This window comes from Bidens hawaiensis, unplaced genomic scaffold (assembly GCF_021521415.1).
Source record: "Bidens hawaiensis isolate Kalapana, Puna unplaced genomic scaffold, B.hawaiensis_p1.1 tig00002123_1, whole genome shotgun sequence".
Taxonomy (NCBI): domain Eukaryota; kingdom Viridiplantae; phylum Streptophyta; class Magnoliopsida; order Asterales; family Asteraceae; genus Bidens; species Bidens hawaiensis.
In genome coordinates, this window is record NW_027491112.1 from 805,931 (window position 1) to 825,301 (window position 19,371).

General features: G+C 36.7%; 1 protein-coding gene across 1 annotated transcript; it reads right to left on the reverse strand.

The window, feature by feature from the left end:
• Nucleotides 1-9,276: 9,276 nt before the first annotated feature.
• Nucleotides 9,277-15,480, reverse strand: LOC143606772 (5-methyltetrahydropteroyltriglutamate--homocysteine methyltransferase). The gene is made up of 11 exons (XM_077082428.1): nt 15,335-15,480; nt 12,854-13,207; nt 12,675-12,762; nt 12,465-12,592; nt 11,994-12,385; nt 11,096-11,259; nt 10,924-11,004; nt 10,672-10,838; nt 10,490-10,595; nt 10,145-10,395; nt 9,277-10,049 (listed from the first exon to the last, which is right to left on the reverse strand). The coding sequence occupies exons 2-11, from the start codon at nt 13,201-13,203 to the stop codon at nt 9,485-9,487; spliced, it is 2,292 nt and encodes a 763-aa protein (XP_076938543.1). The 5' UTR covers nt 13,204-13,207; nt 15,335-15,480; the 3' UTR covers nt 9,277-9,484.
• Nucleotides 15,481-19,371: the final 3,891 nt, after the last annotated feature.

Consider the following 19,371-nt stretch of genomic DNA (forward strand, 5'->3'; position numbering starts at 1 on the left):
ACGACTTCACGTAATGTGAATGCCGTCACCAGTGTTGGATAGTTTAACCGTTCGATGCGCGGTTGTTGATAGGTTATTATTCAGTTTTCTTAATGATTCATGCGGATAGACCGACACTTTCATTTTTGGGTGCTGAACTTTTTCCCCTTCAACTGACCTGCGTGAAGGTTTGTCACGTTGCTGGGTTCGTGCGGGTAGGACCGCCTTCCCATGCAATGACGACGTAATTATGCGGTGAAAACCGGCATATTAGTTCAGAAAAGTATAAATGTAAAATCATCAGCTTCGGTGTTCTTAAAGAGAATCATTTCCATTAGAAGTGGCTCTTGGCCTTTTCTTTACAAATTGGAATTGATTTACATGCACTGTGTAAATGAGCTCCCTTCCATGTTGGGATGGGAGTGCCATCGAGCCGATACGCACCTGGTTCGGGATCTCGTTCTTTACGCAGCATGTAGTCTCGATTTTGAAGCTGGAATTGATTCGTGTTTTTCCCAGCTGGGGTTCTATACGCACTCGCCTGCTCAGCCTTTATTACGCCACGAGGTGCGCGAGCGTCCCATCTCTGACAAATGCTTCGACCATATCTTTTACATCTATGCATTCTTCAGTGTTGTGGCCCTTTGTCTTGTGAAAGTCACAGTATTTGCTCCGATCAGCATCGTGACGATGTCGGATTATTGGAGGCTTTGGCCATGGGAGCTCTTCAGTGGCGAATATCTCAGTGACGCTTTTGGTGAGTGGCGTCCATCTGGAGTTCCGGTGCGACTGTACATTATCCCTTCCGTCCAACCGATGTTGCAAGCCGGATGAGGTGTCAAAGTTTACCCTTGACTGCCAAATGCCTAGCTTTCGTTTTTTATTTAGTCGGGCGGTGAGGACGTTGTCTTCTCTCGTCCTCTGGGTGTAGAGGTTTGTGCTCTGTGGGAGATCTCTACCCAGTTGCTTCTCTGTTTCCGCATAGCGTTTTGCTGCTGTCATGATGCCATCCCATGTGGATGGCATGCCATCTTTACCCGTTAGGGTGCGGATGAGCTCTGGGTCATGTGCGCCCTGGATGAAGGCAGCGCGAACGAGATCTTCGCTGATATTGCCCAAACTTAGCTTCTTTGAGTTGAAGCGAGTGATGACGTTTGGCAGAGATTCGTCTTCCTCTCGTATGCATTTGAGGATTGTCCATTGCTCCTCGGTATACTTTCGTTGCTGGCTGAAGTGTTGGCTAAACTTCTGTTGGAAGTCTGCCCAGTCGTAGATGTGGTTGACCGGTAGACGATCGAACCATGCTCTAGCAGCCCCCACCAGCGTCATTTGGAACATGTAACACCACGTGGGTTCCGTCCAATTACTGACGGTTGCCCCCGCTATGAACCTGTTCAAATGATCGTCTGGATCAGATACACCGTCATATGTGCCTATGTTAGGCATTTGTTTGGCACTCTTTGGGGCGATTGCTTCAGCAATGTCCCTTGCAAATTTGGACGTTCCTGCATTTGCAACGTTTGGTCTGAACGTTTTAGAGAAGTCCCGTGGACTTCCACCTGTGCTTTTTGGTTTGAAGGCTTGTCCAAAATGCCTTTTCGGTTGGGATTTCGTTTCCTTACGCTTCCCTTTTGCCCTATGGCGAGGGTTCGCGTCGGAGTCGGATTCCTCCGAGTCATCCTCCCAGTATTCGAATTCGTCGGCCTGTTGCACGGAACGCAAGCGTTCGTCCAACTCAGCCTGGAATTCCTTTTGTCGTGCCTCCGCCCATGCCTTAACTTCATCGAGAGTCTGGCGGGGGAGTCTTCGTTTCTCAAACTGGATATCGGTGGATCCCAATAGGTGATCATTTACTGCACTTGCCCCAGCTTTGGTAAGTGGGGTAGTGTTCGTAAAATTTACTTCACTTGCCCCGGCTTCGGTAGCCGGGGTAGTGTTCGTAAAAACTGTGTTGCCGGTGTTCATCCCAGTAGCTGGGGTTGTGGTTACCGGAATTTCTCTAACCATCTTTGTAGAAGTTTGAAAAAACTGGAGAAAAATAAAGTTCTAGCTTTATGCACGGATGGCGCCAATGAAGAAACACTAACCGGACCCCGGACAGATTACTGGTAACCTGGGGGTTGGATAGCTGTTTCCCACGAGGGGTTAGACCCTTGGAAGATGGTTCTTCTGATAACCTGCAAAACAGACACCGTGAGCTCGTCACTGAGAAGGGGGGGGGTTCCTCCTTGTGACCACCCTCCGGCGTGAGAATCAGACTAGATTGCTCTTTAAATATAAAAGTATATTAAGAGATTGCTAGAGCAGATATCAGGTATATTATGATGATAATATGATAATGTAATGTGTCGATGATCATACCATTTGGGGTATTTATAGCCGAAGGTAGGTTTCCAAGGAGGTATGGCCGGCTGCAACAGTGTTCCTGTTCATCAACAGTAGCCTACGCACGTGCCCTGCTGGTAGTTGGTGGGTAGGCAGCGGCTGATAGTGACCAGGCCTGCTGTATACTGTTCCCTTTCCACCAACTGCCGGCTACGCACGTGGTATGACAGTAGTTGGTGAGTAGGCAGCGGCTAATAGTGATACAGTACAGGAGCATGCTGCTCGCCATGCTGTATCAGTGAGCTGTCGTATCTCTGATCAGATCTTTCGCCCATACCTCGTCAGGTACAGTAAAAGGTCCTTCAGTATACAGACTGGCTTATTTGGGCGGGAGTATTCCCCCTCCCGCCTCTGTGCGGGATTGCTCCCGGCTTTGCTCATTCCTTCAGGTGACACTGAATGATCGAGAGCTAAGTACCTAGTGCGTGTAGCCATGCTGCGCGGGTGGCCTTCCCTCATGGCTTGTATCCGAGGCTGCGGGAACAGGCGGAGTCCACCATGGGAGGCATTTCCTGCGGGAACAGCTTGCGTACTGCGCGTAAGGACGTCACGTCTCTGAGCATGGTTGGTCCTGCGGATCCAGTTGGTTTTTGCGCAGACGTCCCTGTTTAAGGTGAGTCTTGCGAGACCAAATGGGCTCTACTGGGACCTACCTCTTCAATTTGATATAAGAGGTTGTAAACTTGTATTTATAGTACCTTTTATGTTTCTTGTAAGAATCCGTAAAAAGTTAATTACAATAATAAAATAATACAAAGATAGAAGAGAGAAGCACCAACTAGGCACAGCAAGAACAAGTACTATTAATTGTTATGATATTTGTTATGAGACTGATTCAAAAGAATAGAGAACACTTTTAAAAAGAGAACTCCAGAGCTAATAAAGAACTCTTAAATACTTAATTTAAACAAATATATTTGAATTATTTTTTCTTTTGTCTTTCTTATATGTTTTTATTCTTTATCAAAATTTAGAAAAAGAAACAAAAAGTTGATCGAATGATCGCGATATTACATATATCCATATATTTGTAATATTGTTGTATTGCATATATGCAGTATTGTTGTATAATATAACCAGTGGCGGAGGTACGGCTTGGCCACCGGGTTCGTCCGAACCCGGTCTTTTTTCAGTTTTATATATAGCCTTGGTATCGAATTAATGAGCGAACTCACTCTTTTTCGACGAGCGAACCCGGTAACAAAGGCGAAATACGTTGAAAGAAAAGGTATCTTTGCTATGAATTAGATATGTAGGTGCCGTGAAAATGAAGAAGAAAGAATGAAATATTGAAATATGCATGCTTAACCTTCCAGATGCCTTATTTATGGTTAATTGTGTTTTGGGTCATTTCTATGCCCAACCTAATACTTTTAACCCTTTTCACACATCCCCTTTGATCATTTATTTTGTCGTGAGTGCAAGACAATTTATACTTTCTTTACTCCTTTACATTTAATTTAATTTAATTTAGTGAGCAAACTATGCTTCAAAAATCTTTAAGTGATTCCTAGTTTATAAGTTTGTTTAAAAGTTTGGGTTGAACCTCTTATTATGTTAATTAAGCATTAGTCAATTAAGTTTCTAATATTACTTCTATTTGATAGGGTCTTTTCTAAATAAAAAGTTCAAATCTAACATATATCCTTCAGCCCAACTTAAATGTTTAATTTCTGTCATTTTTTCTATCCATATTTTTTCTATCCATTTTTCTTTAGTTTTAATTTTAAAATAACCAAATCAAATTTAGTAAAAAAACAAGTTTAGTTTTTATTTGATGAGTGACGATTATATATATGACACTTGCATTTGTTATATTAAAAATAATTACTTTTTGAAAGTCACGATTAAAAATGTTAACAATCGTTTTCAAAGAATGTAATATACTTTTTTTTATTTAAAATGACTTTGTATTTTGTTGAACGCCGACAATGCCCTTTTGTTATGATAGTGAAATTGTATTCTATATATCTGACCTACCTGGGTCCGATAATTTTGATGGCGAAAAGAAAAATACAAACACCGAAAAATTCCGAACCCATAGGAAAAATTTCCTGGCTCCGCCACTAAATATAACATTGCTTTATTGCATATATATTGTAATTTTGTTGTATTACATATATGTAATATTATTGTATTATATACACGTAATAGTGTTATATTACATTTATGTATACAACAATATTGCTATATTATATATATGTAATGTAGCATTATTACATATATGTAATATGTCAAACATCACGATCGACTTTTGTTTAATAAATATAACATTATAATAAAAGAAATGACAACCTTTTTTGTAAAAATAAAAAAAATGCTTGAGTCAAGTTTTGAAGAAGCACTTATCTAAACCCGAATAGGTTAGACCGATGATTCCACCAGGTACGGATTATGTTACAAGTAATACGTTAACACGAGTAACAGCTCCACAACTCTGACGATGATAACCTGCAAAACATAACATTGTGAGCTCGTTACGGGAAGTACAGGAGTGGGGTCTTCCTGTATCCACCATCCGACGTGAGAATAAGTACAGTCGTAGAGAGAAAGTACTTAAGTGGTTGATATAATATGTGGAGTGTGATTGACTACCTCATGATGATAAAGTGAGTATTTATAGCCGGTGGTTAAGTAAATATTATTAGTACAGTTGTCCCATTCTAGAAGATATTCCTTGTAACAAACTGGACACGTGTCCTCATTTGAGACAGCTGGTCATGTGCACGGTTATAACAACCTTTCCAGCTGTCATTCTTTAATTGTCTGATGTGTCACGTACCTTTACAAGAGAATATTTGTGTAAACCTTCTAGAAAAAAGTTAGTTACAACTGCTTTGCTAATGTCATCATGTCATCATTCCGCACTTGAGGATTCTTATCTGTTTTATACTTTTGTGATGCATGTCTTCTTTGGATGCGGGTGACTTCTGAGGAAGTCATGGGTGACTCGTGGATCTTACATCATGATCATTGGAGCTTTTCGCTATCTTTTCTCTAAATTGAGTTATTCGGGTGATAAGGATGTTCCGCGGGTGACTTCTGAGGAAGTCCTGGGTGACCCAAGGGTACTCCTTTATGGGCATTTGGAGCTTTTCGCTACCCTACCTTTATAAGTTTCATGAGTTTTTTTATTAGTTTTCAAGTTCTCTCTTTAAGAATGATTTTTCAAGTTCTCTCTTTAAGTATGATTTTTCTCATGGTCATTCCCAAATTGTTTATTTAAATTAACTTTATATAAAATGAAAATAAAGAATTTAAACAATAAGTTTAGGGGTGTACATGGCTTGGAGTCGGTTATAATCAAAATTTTGAGTTAAATTTGAGAAAATACAACCTGATTCGGACATGCTAGGTGCATGGGCGGATCTTATACAGGGCCGGAACCTGGGCCCCCTTGTTTTTTTATGGGTAGAAGTGTAAATATTAGTATTCAAAAACCGGATTATTCAATCAAGAACCTTTCTTTTCATTTTAGCCTCTTAACTATAAGTATAAAAGTTGCCCGGTTAGAGTGATTAGCGAAAATAGTCTCAGGAGTTTTTCCAATTGGCCTTCGGCGAGACTTGTATGACGGAACGAACGAAAGAATATGATTGATTTGTATACTTCACGTATTTAAATAATGGGTTTTTGATATGTGGTGTACAACACTTCCCAATTCCCGATACCTTAAAAACCAAATAAATAAAGTATATATAATATTTATTTGTTCACTTTGGTATAACTTAACTTCATTTCATGTTTTTAGAGTTTTAATTTATTATTTACTTTACATTGTTTAGCTTAATAATCAGATATAATATTCGATATAATATTTCACTTTTGGGCCTGGTTCATTGTGGTTGGCATATTGAGCGACCGTCTTCGAGATTTTAGATATCTATACCGAGTATAAAGAAATGCCTTTATATATATAGTTTGGTTTTGGAAGATCGGTGATAACTGTGTTAACAATAAACAAATACAAAACAAAGTTTAACATTAACCCAAAAAAGGTTAATCAAACCGAGAGTAAAGAGTTACGTCTACTGGGTAATTAATAATAATTAGGTGGGTTGTGGCTAACTTGAGTAGCTTCTAACGACAGGTTTTAATGATTAAGTAAATAACTGATTGTGGGCACTTGCAAGCAAATTGTGGTTGTCACATGTTTAAAAAACATTAACAAAATAATGTCACTAAGCAAATAAAGACATATTTAAAAGAAAAGGCAAAGCAAGAGTGGAATATTGGAATATAATGAGATGTAGATATAACGACCTCTTAAATATTAAGAGGTACAATCAAGTATGCAACATGTATAATTATAAATGCTTATATTTTTAAAAATTTGAGGGTATTTATGTTTTTACTCAACACTCACTAACCTAGTTTTTCATTTTAATTCAATAATTACAATAATTACCCTTGAACTTTATATATCATTTGTAATTTATAAGAATAGTTACACATCTAACCCTCATCTTTATCCAAAAACTTGACAAATTTGTTTATGTTATTGTTTCCGTCTATATCTTTAAATATATTATGTTTTAAAAAAACTGAACATACCATTACGACGTGCTAATTTTTGTCGACGTTTAGATATAAAACATCTTCCAAACCAATATGTGTATTATAATGTACAAGTTAATGAAGCATTAATGTACAAGTTAGATATGCAACTATAAACCTATAAATAAATTTACATTCTCTAACTATATTTACAATAACTACCCTTAAACTTTATATGGCTTTTGTAATATTTAGGAATTGTTACATATTTTACTCATCATCTTAGCCAATAATTTGACAAATTTATATATTTATTTTTTCCCTCAATATCTTTAAATATATTATGTTTATAATAGAACCAAAACCTATATTACGGCGTGCATGCTTTTGTCGACGTTTAGATATAAAAAAATTTCAACACCATTGTGTATATTATAATTTACAAGTCAATAAACATTAAAGTACAAATTAGATATGCATTATGAACCTATAAAATGGTTTAAACGCATAAAGATGCCCTCTGTTTGACTTTACCAAATTAGAATTTACAAAAAACCAGTCTTCCCATTTATATAACTCAAATTACAAAAGAAAAATAAATAAATCAACTCCAATTAATATTATTTTGGATATGAGTTGTAGTTCTTTTGGTGACATATACATTCATGGGTGTCCAAATACCCCGCGACTCACCCAACGCTCGAAAAAAAAATCGCTCGGAAAAGGTTGATTAGCAATCGATCCGAGCCGGCTTGTTTTGTAATTGAGTCCAGGTGGCTCGGCTCTGTAGATAGATTAACATGCATATGTAGAGTATTTTTTTTATATATTCAACCTTTGAATATCAAAAGTGTTCAAGCTAATTTAGCTTGCTACTTCTCAACACTGGTACACGCAATGTCGCTTTCCTCCCGAGTTCAAAACATGTTTCTCCCAAATTATTTTTCACATTTTCTTTGCATGATTGCATCCTACGTCAGCTGGCTCTCAGATATACTCTAAAACTTTGCATTCTTGAATGGCCTCTAAAAATAATGGTCATAACAATTAATTCAATGTAAGATATTATGGCTAGGTTCAAACTAATGAAAACCCAAAAAATAGCTCAATAGAAAAGGTTTCGAGCCATTTCGAGTTGACCCAAGCTGGCTTAATTTATGAATGAGCCAAGCTTAAGCTCCCATGTTCAGTTCGCTAAAAGTTTCGAGCTCGAGCCGAGCTAGCTCGACATATATTCGAGTCGAGCTTGGCTCAACTCGGCTCATTGACAACCCAACATACATTGTATCAACCGAACCAATTCAACAATTAACGTAATAAACTTTTGTAAAACATTAAACGATTAAGAAAACTATCATAAGTATAGGAAAACTGTTAATCTATAAAGGGAGACAAAAAATAATAGTGTGAGAAGTATTTGTGACCTCGAAAGAAAAACCCCTAAAAAATTTAAAGAAAAATATTAAAAAATTAATAACTCAAAATATAAATAAAAAAAAACCTAATATAGCATAATGCCAAGAAAAATATAACATAATGTTGCTTAACATAACAATATTAAGAAAAAAGACACAATCAATGACGAAAATAAACAAAAAACACAATGATATTTTTTTCAACATTCTTTTTTAGAATGAGGAAGACGAGAGGAACATTTTATTTTTTTTTGTTTACTTTTTTCGCTTTTAATTAAATTTTGAGTGATGACTTTTTTTAGTATATTCTTTATTCATTTTCTTTCTTTCTCTAATTTTTATTATTGTTTTGAGGGTTTTTTTATGAGCACAAATCCTTTGCATATTTCTCAATGTTATTTACTTTTTATAGAATAGCATGAACATGTATGGATAAATACTATACATTATATCATGAGAGGATTAATAAACTAACATAAACAAGTATCAAATTACAAATTCTTGCCGCCGCAGCATCGCGCGGGTTTTATACTAGTTTAAAAGAAAAGGCAAACCATATATACGAAAATGACCATTAACTCCAAACAAAAAAGATAAAATAATTAGTTTGATTTACACGACTGGTTCCAAGTACTTCTAGGTTTATATGATCAAAACATAGAGTTGTACAAAATGGGTTATGGGAACCAGTTTGGGTGACAAAACCGAATAGGCTTGGTCAAATTTGGTCAAAACCAGTTTTGAGGGTAAACCGGTTTCAGGTCTAAACTAGGTTATATGGAAAATATTAGAACACATACGAAACGGTTAAGGTCGGGTTTGGAACTAGTTCAAGTATACAAACTGACGGCCTGGTCAACGTTAGACCTGTTTTGTGATATTTGGTCGAATTATGAACCGGTTTGGGCCACAAGAGGGGGAACCGCTATCCAAACTGTCGGGTAAGGTCGAACCGGTTTCTTGTGTTATCAACTCTTTTTATGTTTGCAAACCAACAAAATATCATCTTTAGAAATGGATCCATTGAGGGTATGCAAAAGCCCTCCATAAAAGATACATAACAACCAAAACAAAAAATAAAACAAGATGAACACAATTCAAAACCTAACACATGTCATCAACAAACACAATTATTCCGCCACTGTAACATAATATTTTCCTCGTATCATATCATCCTCATCGTGTTCCGCTGTCGGATCAAGTCCCCCTCACTTGGCAAGAGAAGCACGAAGCTTCTTGGCGGCTGCAACCATGTTCTCGAGTGCAGGCTTAACCTCGGCATACTTACGGGTCTTCAACCCGCAGTCAGGGTTAACCCACAAAATGTTGGTCTCCAAAACCGCAAGCATTTTGTTGATTCTGTCGTGAATTTCCTCAGTGGACGGGATTCTTGGAGAGTGAATGTCGTACACACCAGGACCGATTCCAGCACCGTACTTGACTCCCTCACGGAAAACAGAAAGCAGCTTCTCGTCGGATCGGGAGTTCTCGATGGTGATGACATCGGCGTCCATGTTGATGATGGAGTGGATGATGTCGTTGAAGTTTGAGTAGCACATGTGTGTGTGGATTTGGGTGGTGTCTTGGACTCCGACATTGGTGATTCTGAACGAGTGGACCGCCCAGTCTAGGTAGAAAGCGTGCTCAGCTTTCCTTAGTGGCAAACCTTCTCTTAAGGCAGCCTCGTCGATTTGGATGACGGTGATTCCGGCCTTTTCAAGATCCTCAACTTCATCCTTAATTGCCAAAGCAATTTGGTAGCAAGTTTCAAATCTACAAAAAAATTAATAAATAGATATAATATAATATTATCATGTTATGCGTTTTTTTGTTTTATTATGATGAAATGGATTAGAATCTATTAATACCTAGGTTGGTCGTTACGGACAAAGGACCAGTTGAGAATGGTGACTGGACCGGTGAGCATACCCTTCATGGGGCGTTTGGTCATTTCTTGAGCCATGGTTGACCAGAAGACGGTCATGGCCTTAGGGCGGCTGACATCACCGTAGATGATTGGGGGTTTGACACAGCGGGACCCGTAGGATTGCACCCATCCGTTGGCGGTGAAGGCGAAACCAGACAATTGCTCACCGAAGTACTCAACCATGTCGTTCCTCTACAATAAACAAACAAAAATCGTTTAACCAATATTTTTAATAAAAAGAAGGGAATATAAAATATGAGATTATATGATATTATGATGGATGTACCTCGGGTTCTCCATGAACGAGGACATCAATGTCAAGCTCTTCTTGTAGTTTGACAACTTTGTAGATTTCTTCTTTGATGGCCTTAATGTATTCTTCCTCAGAGATCCTAAAATAAACCAAATGAATTTATGAGAACATAAGCTATTTAAAGAATAAAAATATTAATATATGGCATTACTCACTTTTTAGCCTTGTACTCACGGCGAACTCTTCTGAGCTCAATGGTTTGCGGGAAAGAACCAATGGTGGTGGTTGGGAGAATTGGAAGGTTGAGCTTCTTTTGTTGAGCATCCAACCTGGCGCTCACGTTGGTGGCACGACGGTGGTCAGAACCTCTCAAAGCCGCCGCCTGAAAAACCAAAACGAGCACACTTTTAGTAACTAGACGTGACGTAAGATTTGGGATTAAATGATTAATATTTAATATCACTTACAGCCTTCTGGACAGCTTCGTTGGTGACTCTTGGGGAGCTTTTCCTTGAGGCCTGAGCAGCAGCATTAGCTGCAAAGAATGCCTGGAAAACGTAAAAATATAGAAGGATTAGTAATCGGTGTGTCTTGATTATTAAAGAGACGGATAAACAAAGTAATAAGTTTAATAACTACCTCATCCTTTTGACCAGCAAGAGCTTTGGCCAACGCACCAACTTCAATAACCTTTTGAGCAGCAAATGCGAGCCAAGATTTGATCTCGTCATCCAACTTGGTCTCGTTCACAAGATCCACAGCAGTGTGTTGGAGTGATGATGAGGTGGACACAACAAGTTTATCTGCATAAATCACATTCCATATTATAAATATTGGGTTTTGGATTGGAACGAGATCGGTTTAGGTTTTGACTCGGATCAGGTTTCGTGCCGACACGAGTTTTCGCACTAGACGGGTTGGATTTTGGTTTCTTTCAAGTTTTTGCTTTGGACTGGTCGGTTTCGGTTTTTGTTTCGTTTTTCGTCGACTTTTTGGTTTCGGTTAATTTGTCGGGTGTTTTTTAATGAACGAGGACAACGGCGAAAACATTTTAGTTTTTTTACTTTTTTTGTTTTTTATTTATATTTTGAGTTATGATTTTTTATTGTTTTTTTTATTTTTATTTTTTAGGGGTTTTTTATCTTAATAAACACCCTCAAAAAAAACAATAAAAAAATCATAACTCAAAATATAAATAAAAAAACGAAAAAAGTAAAAAAACTAAATGTTTTCGCCGTTGTCCTCGGTCATTAAAAATGACCCGAACCCCATTTTGGCCCGTTTCAACTTGGACCCATTCCGACCCGGACCCGTTCTGACCCGAACCTGTTGACCCTAACCCGTTCCGACCCGAACCATAACAACCCTTTTAGTCGACCCATTCTGACCCTAACCCGTTTCGACCCTAGCCCGTTCCAACCCATGACCCGTTTCGACCCAACCCAACCCATTTGCCACCCCTAGGCATATATATTTATAAACGAGACAATTTGGGCTATGATTGTAATGGATTGATCAAATGGAAAATTATAACTACCTTTGCCAACAATAGCCTCAAGAGACTCGAGCACACTAAGAGATCCAGCAAGATCATTAGCCCAGATGTTTCTGCCATCAACAACACCAGCAAATAGGTATTTGCCTGATGGGAAGCTGGTCTTGATTAAATCAAGGGTCTTTTCTCCACGGACCAAATCAAAAGTGTAACCGGCGACTCCAGGTAAGGTGGTTAGAACTTTGAACGCATCAGCAGGAACATCAGCAAAGTAGGTGGCAACAAGAATATTAAGACCAGAACAAGCCGATTCCAAAACGGCATAAGCCTTGGTGAAAGCTTGCAATTGGTGAGCTTCAAGATCCTTCACAAGAGTAGCTTCATCAAACTGGATCCATGTCGCACCAGCTGCCTTCAACTCGGCAATCACTTCCCTGCAAGATTATAACTTTGTTAACAAGAGTTTATTTCACATGATGCAAATGTAAATAAAATGATAAAACGGCAACATACTTGTAGATTGGAAGGATTTTGTCAAGAAGTGAGAGAAGATCAAAAGTTTTCTCAACACCCTTTGCGGGTTTAGATAGCAACAAGTAGCTGACTGGACCAACAAAAACCGGGACGGTATCAACTCCAAGCTGCACAAAGAAGTAACCAACATTAGACTTTAATACACAAATAATATTCAACTCTTATAAAGTACATATAAAGAGCACATACAGCTTTAGCCTCCTTGTATTCATTCACAGCCTTGTGTGAAGCATATGAGAATTTCACTTCCGGGCCCAACTCAGGGACAATGTAATGGCTAGACATCAAAGCACAAAAAAATATTATTTATCTATTTCATTATATAATTTAACTATGAAAAAAATAAGATTAACAGCAAACCGACTTACTAGTTGGTGTCGAACCACTTGGTCATTTCCATAGCAGGGACAGAGGCATTTCCTCTGGCCATTGAGAAGTAAGTGTCGAAACCGATTTCACCACCGTTCCAGTTGTACCTTGGTGGGACCGCACCGAGCATGGTGGTGGTGTCAAGAACCTGATCATAGTAAGAGAAAGTGTTGCTAGGAATGTACTTGATGCCAGCGTCAGCCATTTGTTTCCAGATGGATGATCTGAGACCAGCAGCAACTGCTTGTAGATCTTCAGCAGTGCTCTTGCCGTCCCAGAAAGATTCGAGAGCAAATTTCAACTCTCTCTTGGGGCCCATACGGGGATAACCGACAATGTGGGATGCCATTGATCTGACCAATCACAACTCAAATTACTTAATCAAAACAAGAAAAACAGCAACACATATTGAAAGTTTGGATCTAAGGGGGTGTTTGGGATTGCTTATTTTCATCAACTTATAATTTAAAAACTTTTTGAAAAGTAATTAGGCGTTTGGGATTGCTTATATTGTGAGAGGAAAAGTTCCATAAGTTGCACTTTTGTAACTTATCAACTTAATGAAAAGTTATAAGGAGGCAAAAATAATGAATCCCAAACACCCCCTAATTAGATAGTTGATGTTCATATGTATCATCAGTTCTCATCATTATGATCTTGCAAAAACTTAATAGATCAAGAAAAGAACTACATACAAATGAACTAATGCAGTATAGGAAGCTAGATTTAATAAAACTTAGAGAGAGAATGAAACTATTTATTTATTTAGGAACCCGATTGTGGCTTTCATAAGCAAGTGGCATCTACCTACCCACCAACTCTAATAATTAGTTGTTAATTCACCAACAACCAGTGTCATACAAATCGAAATTCATCGCTAATCAGTAGGTTGCTTAATAATTTTCAGCTAATCGGTGCGAGTAATCGCTAGCCGGCCCAAGTTTGTTTTTTCTTTTTTTTTGAAAAGCAATTGGGTCTTGGTTTTAACCCGTTAACCCCAGTTATTGGTTTTTCTCATTGATTTGTTACGTTTACGTTTAATTGTTTATGTTTGAACTATACTTGCGAACTTTGAAGTATTTATGAGAACTTTTATATGTAATTTTTCAAAATTTTCGTATACATATAAAATTTTAATCGGATTAATCACTAGTCGATACCTCAGAGTCCGGACTAGCGCCTAGTAAGTTCTATAACACTGATCTTAACATGGATCATCCCTAAGATCTTGCTAAAACTTAACAAATCCTGAACTAATGTATTGCAGAAAGCTAGATTTAATAAAACTTAGAGAGAGAATAAAACTATTTATTTAAAACTAAATGTGTTTTTCATAAGCAAGTGTGATCCAACTACCCACCAACCATAAAAACTAATTGTTAATTCACCAACAACAAAAGCTAGTTGTCTGATGTACAAATACAGCAACAAATTAAAGGTCAAATACTCAGATCAATGTAAGCCAACAATCACTAAAAAAGTCAACCTTACTTCAAATCAACTATATCAATCTCATCCTTATAACATACCTAATAAAAAACTGCACTTTAGAAATCTGAATCAGATTAAAATTTGTTGTTTCGCTGATCCAAACAAAATCATTCCAATACAAACCGATTCACAAGGCCGGCTCTCAACCGCCACCACGCTAAGCCCAAAAATTTGTAAAAAAATTATATTTTTATGAAAAAAAAAGTGTATTTTTTAAATATTGAAATCCAATTACTCAACTCTTTTAAATCTATTTTATGAACAAAACTAATTGCACAACACAAATAATAACCAAGTAAGCCCATTTATTTATAATTTAAAATTTTAATTGTTTAAAGTTAACAAAACACCCTTTCACTCATGGCCAACAAAAATTAAACGATTCTACGAAACTGCACTGCCGATTCAAATGAAAAATACACAGATCTAAAGGTAAACTCAGATCAAACAGTAGATTTAATCTTTTTAAAACCCTAGAAACCTCCTATCTTACTTATAGATATAAACAACGACAAACTATAGCTAGATTAGTGACCTTATCATTTAATCTCATTATTTACGGTTTGTCACTTATTACTAAACCCTAATTAAACCCATAAAACTGACCAAATAACTGTAAGACCCACAGATCACTAAACTAACGCAACGGAACACAGATACAGTTACGTTTCCGTCTACACTTAGGCAACCATACGAGTTTTGTGGCGTTAAATTAGTCATGTGTGGGACCCTCAGTTAATCGATGTCTAATTAGGGTTCGGTAACAATTGACCAACGGTAAATAATGAGATCGAATGATTAGGTCACTAGATCTAGCTATAGTGTTTGGTTATTTATAACCATAAGAAAGATATGATGTTGTTAGGGTTTTAACTTTTAAAGACTGTAAATCTACTGTTTGATCTGAATTAATCGTGTATGATAAATAAATAATATAATTTCACGCATTAATCGATATTATTATTATTAGTTAAGTGGTGAATGAGTACCTGTGAAGGGGTTAAGAAAACGGGAAGATCCGAATAGAGTGATATGGTTCTTCCGGGTTAGAGAGAAGAGAAGAGAGTATTATTGGCGGAGACGAATTGGGAGAATGAGAGAAGATGGGTATTTATAGAAGGTGGGTATGAAGGGGAGTGGGTGAGAGATGGTGATGTGTGACTGGGTGGTGGTGGCTAGTAATAATATTAGTATATGAGATCTGAGATTATTATTATTATTATTATTATTATTATTATTATTATTATGCATCTTGGTTGGTGGGCGCACACTCACCAACCACATCGCGTTGATTTACGTTCCTTGATTAAATTTTGTTTACGATCTGAGAAAAATTCGTACCCGAACCTGAAGTTTGAATTATAAGTTTCGAATAAATCCGAATAAATTTTTAGTTTAAATATTGTTTACTAGTTCTCGTGCCGCATATTACGAATCGATTGTTTATTAATGCTTCAATTTAAGATTAAAAGCATTTATAATCCAACACTTTAATCACGGCATACTGAAGACAATTATGCCGGTCTTTCTTATTATTGTTGAACTTTGTTAAATTTTACGCTTTTTATGATGTTTTATCGGTTTATTTTTGTTTTGTTATCAGTTTATTTACATTACGAGTAAAGAAGAATATGTTAAATTTAAATTTAGAAATGTAGTGTTCTTTCTACGATACTCGATACCCGATTAACTCAAAAAAACCATGAGATATTTGGGTTGGGTTTCAGGTCTGGATCTACAACTTTGAAACCCGAAAAACCAAAAACCCATAGAACACTCCTATAGTGTTGTGGGATATGTGGTTAATGCGGATAAATATCGTATATGGTCACTGACTATCAGTTATCATGGTGGGATGTCGGTAATTTTAATATCATGCAGAATATATATATATATATATATATATATATATATATATATAAACTCTCATATCATTAACAAATTATTCTTTTGCAACGTGCGAAACACTAACAATTGACTTAATACTTAAAAACTGATATTGAGAAAATTGATGATTTATCGATCAATATCCCTGATAATATCATCACGAATATTGATTGCATATGTTGTGGTATCATCAAGGGCGCCACTCACCTTCACGCAAGCATGATGGGAGATAGCCCTTCGGCCCCTTCTTATTACCAAAGCACGACATTCCATCACTTTTAAAACAAATCTTACCATTTGATTGGTTGATTCATTCCATAACACTTGTCTTTTTTTTTTGGGCCGGTTAGTTAATGGCTCACAGCTCACTGCCTATATGGCAGTGACATGGCATCACTTTTCATTAAGAGTGAACGTAGTGGGCGACAAGTTGTTGGTTTTTTGGGCGATAAAAGGTTACAACACCCCCTCTCTTAGGCGATATTTGGGCGATAATAAGTGGTGGGGGGGTTGCGATTTTTTGCTTGACCACCACTAAACCCCTAGAATGAAAAGAGTCTATTTGTTGGCGTGACGCCACGTGTCGAAATCCCCCTCCCCCTTTTTGTAGCCTTCCACTACATATAACTTAACTATCCATCAACCATAATACATGGTATAATAAACATGATATTAATAGCAATTATCTTCAATTTGATCCTACACCGATTGCAAACGGATGTTGAATATTGGAATGATGGTGGTCATGATAGACAAGGGTTGAAGTCATCTATAGAGATTTATAAAACGGTCATTGACAACTTTAAAGAAACGGTTATCTCCACATTGTCAAAAATAGGTCTATGGTTGGTAATGATAGTGGTCCTTGTTTATTCGATGACGAGCGTGGTATCGTAACATGATTGTCGTCTATGAACACAAAAAAGGAATGTCATGTTCATGTTAAACGATGGTATGCTATTTCGGTTATTAGAAATTAATTTTGATTAATTTTTTTTTAAATAACTTTTTTTATGGTTGCTATGTATACTATTGTATAGTTGTATTTGAATGCAATCCATTGAAGTAACCATAGGGAGCATAAGTAAACATATTTATACCTTTAAAATAATCCACTTGGTGAACTTATTATAAAAAATCTGGTTCACTTTATACAATTTCTCTCGCACACACTATTTCTCTCAATTTTGCCTCCACCACACCCCACTTTCACCATTAACGATTTCTTTTAAACCTGAAACATGGCGTTCGACAATTCCATCCGTATTATGTAAGTCACAATTAGGGTCTCATTTTCAAATTTTTATCTTCGTCAAAGTTAAGGGTTTTAGTTTTGTGTGGAAGTTTTCATATTTTCATATTCATCTCTCGATTTAGTCCTTGATGATGTTCGCTTTTTGTTCACAAATCTCCTTTTGGGCATATCACAACTTTATTCTTTGATTTTTCCTTTTCGATTGTTATAACATGTGCCGATACGGTAACAATCTGCACCGATACCAACTGAATTTCTGTCGCGTCATGCTAGTTAATCCAACTATTACATTTCAATTGAATAGTTCAGAAATTTTTACCCTTTAGCATATGATATACGTACATACACTCCCACATGTTACATACAATATATGTCATGTGTTCTTGTATATCGTATATCATATGTTACTTACTTGCATGTAACATATCACATGTTACGTGCATATAACATATATATATATATATATTCTTACCGTCACATATGACATATATTGTATGTAACATATAAAAAAGAAAAGTAAATGGTGAAATTAATCACACAAGTACAAAATATCGTTAAAAGCACACAAGAGGGTTGTTGAGGTTGGTGAACATGGCCGTGCTGTCGTGGTAGGCTCCAATAACAATATTTTATTTTTAAAATTTTAATATCTATTGTTCCATTTATGCCCTCGAGTTGTATTATTATTTATTGTCCTATACTATTGCAATTGTTGGTGACATGCAAGGTTAAAAATGGATAAGAAAGATATTTTTCTTTCCTAATATTTTATTAACAACGTGAATCCTACTACTGCTATGAATGTGAGTGGGGTTTAAGTGTTTTGATACTAATTCAAGTCAAAGGTCAAAAATCTATCGTTTTGACTTTTAAAGGTTTCACCGAGTCGTCATAATCATACAAATTATTCTCTCTTATAAAAAGGGGGAGAGTGAGTACGGTGCTGACACACATCTAACCTTAGACGGAAAACCTTTTAAAACTTTGTAGTTTTGATTAAAAGCTACCAAAATTAACTTGAAATCTTCATATCTTTTACTTTTTTTTTCAGATTCTTCATGGCTCTTCTATCGCAGTTGAGCAAAGCTTACGAGATAGTTCATGTAAACAATAATTATGAGATTATTTTTTAACATTTTACAAACATAACCTTCACTACTTTAGTTAAAATTGAAAAAGAATGGAAGCAACAGAAAAAAAAAAAAAACCAACCCTGTCACGCAAGACTGGAGATTGCACGCTACAAAATGGGAATTCTTACATCACAAAAATATTTTTGCTTTATAATTGTATTATTTTTTGAAGTTTTAATTGAAAAACAACATTTTTAGGGTTAGGGTTTTTAATTGTTTTCAGCTTCAATTAAAACAAAGGTAATTAAAACTAATTTTAGTTGTTGCTTAATGGTAGAGCACTCACTTTATTAGTGAGAGGTAGGAGGTTCAAATCTCACTATCACCAATTTATATGGGAGATATGAGGGCTGACCCTGGCTTGCCAGGGTTCGGGTCCTGATCTCACCCGGTTTTACCGGCTCCTCGTTGTCGTGCCATTTGGCGGGCGTGGGGGTCGGGTTTTATCCGGTGAATCCCTCAATAGGTGGACCGCTAGGGGCTTCGTCTGTCCGGACTAGTGGCCGGCTCGGGCTACCTTTTGCCAATGGGGCCGCGTACGGAGTACCCGGCGTTACTTAGTTGGTCGTTCAAAAAAAAGTTATAAGTTACTTTTTATTTTTTTTATTTAATCAGAACATAATATATAGTAAGGGATATGGAGATTTCAAATAATTTTAGTAACTTTTAATCAAAATTACATAGTTTTGAAAGGTTTTTCGTCTAAGGTTAAGTGTATGACAGCACCGTATTCACTTTCCCCTATAAAGAA

Excerpts from the sequence above, each read along its gene's own strand:
- LOC143606772 (XM_077082428.1), bottom strand. The coding sequence starts at position 13,203 with ATGGCATCCCACATTGTCGGTTATCCCCGTATGGGCCCCAAGAGAGAG. Across the intron at positions 11,005-11,095 it reads TTGCTGGTCAAAAGGATGAG|GCATTCTTTGCAGCTAATGC; the intron begins GTAGTTATTAAA and ends TACGTTTTCCAG. Across the intron at positions 10,596-10,671 it reads CGTGAGTACAAGGCTAAAAA|GATCTCTGAGGAAGAATACA; the intron begins GTGAGTAATGCC and ends GGTTTATTTTAG.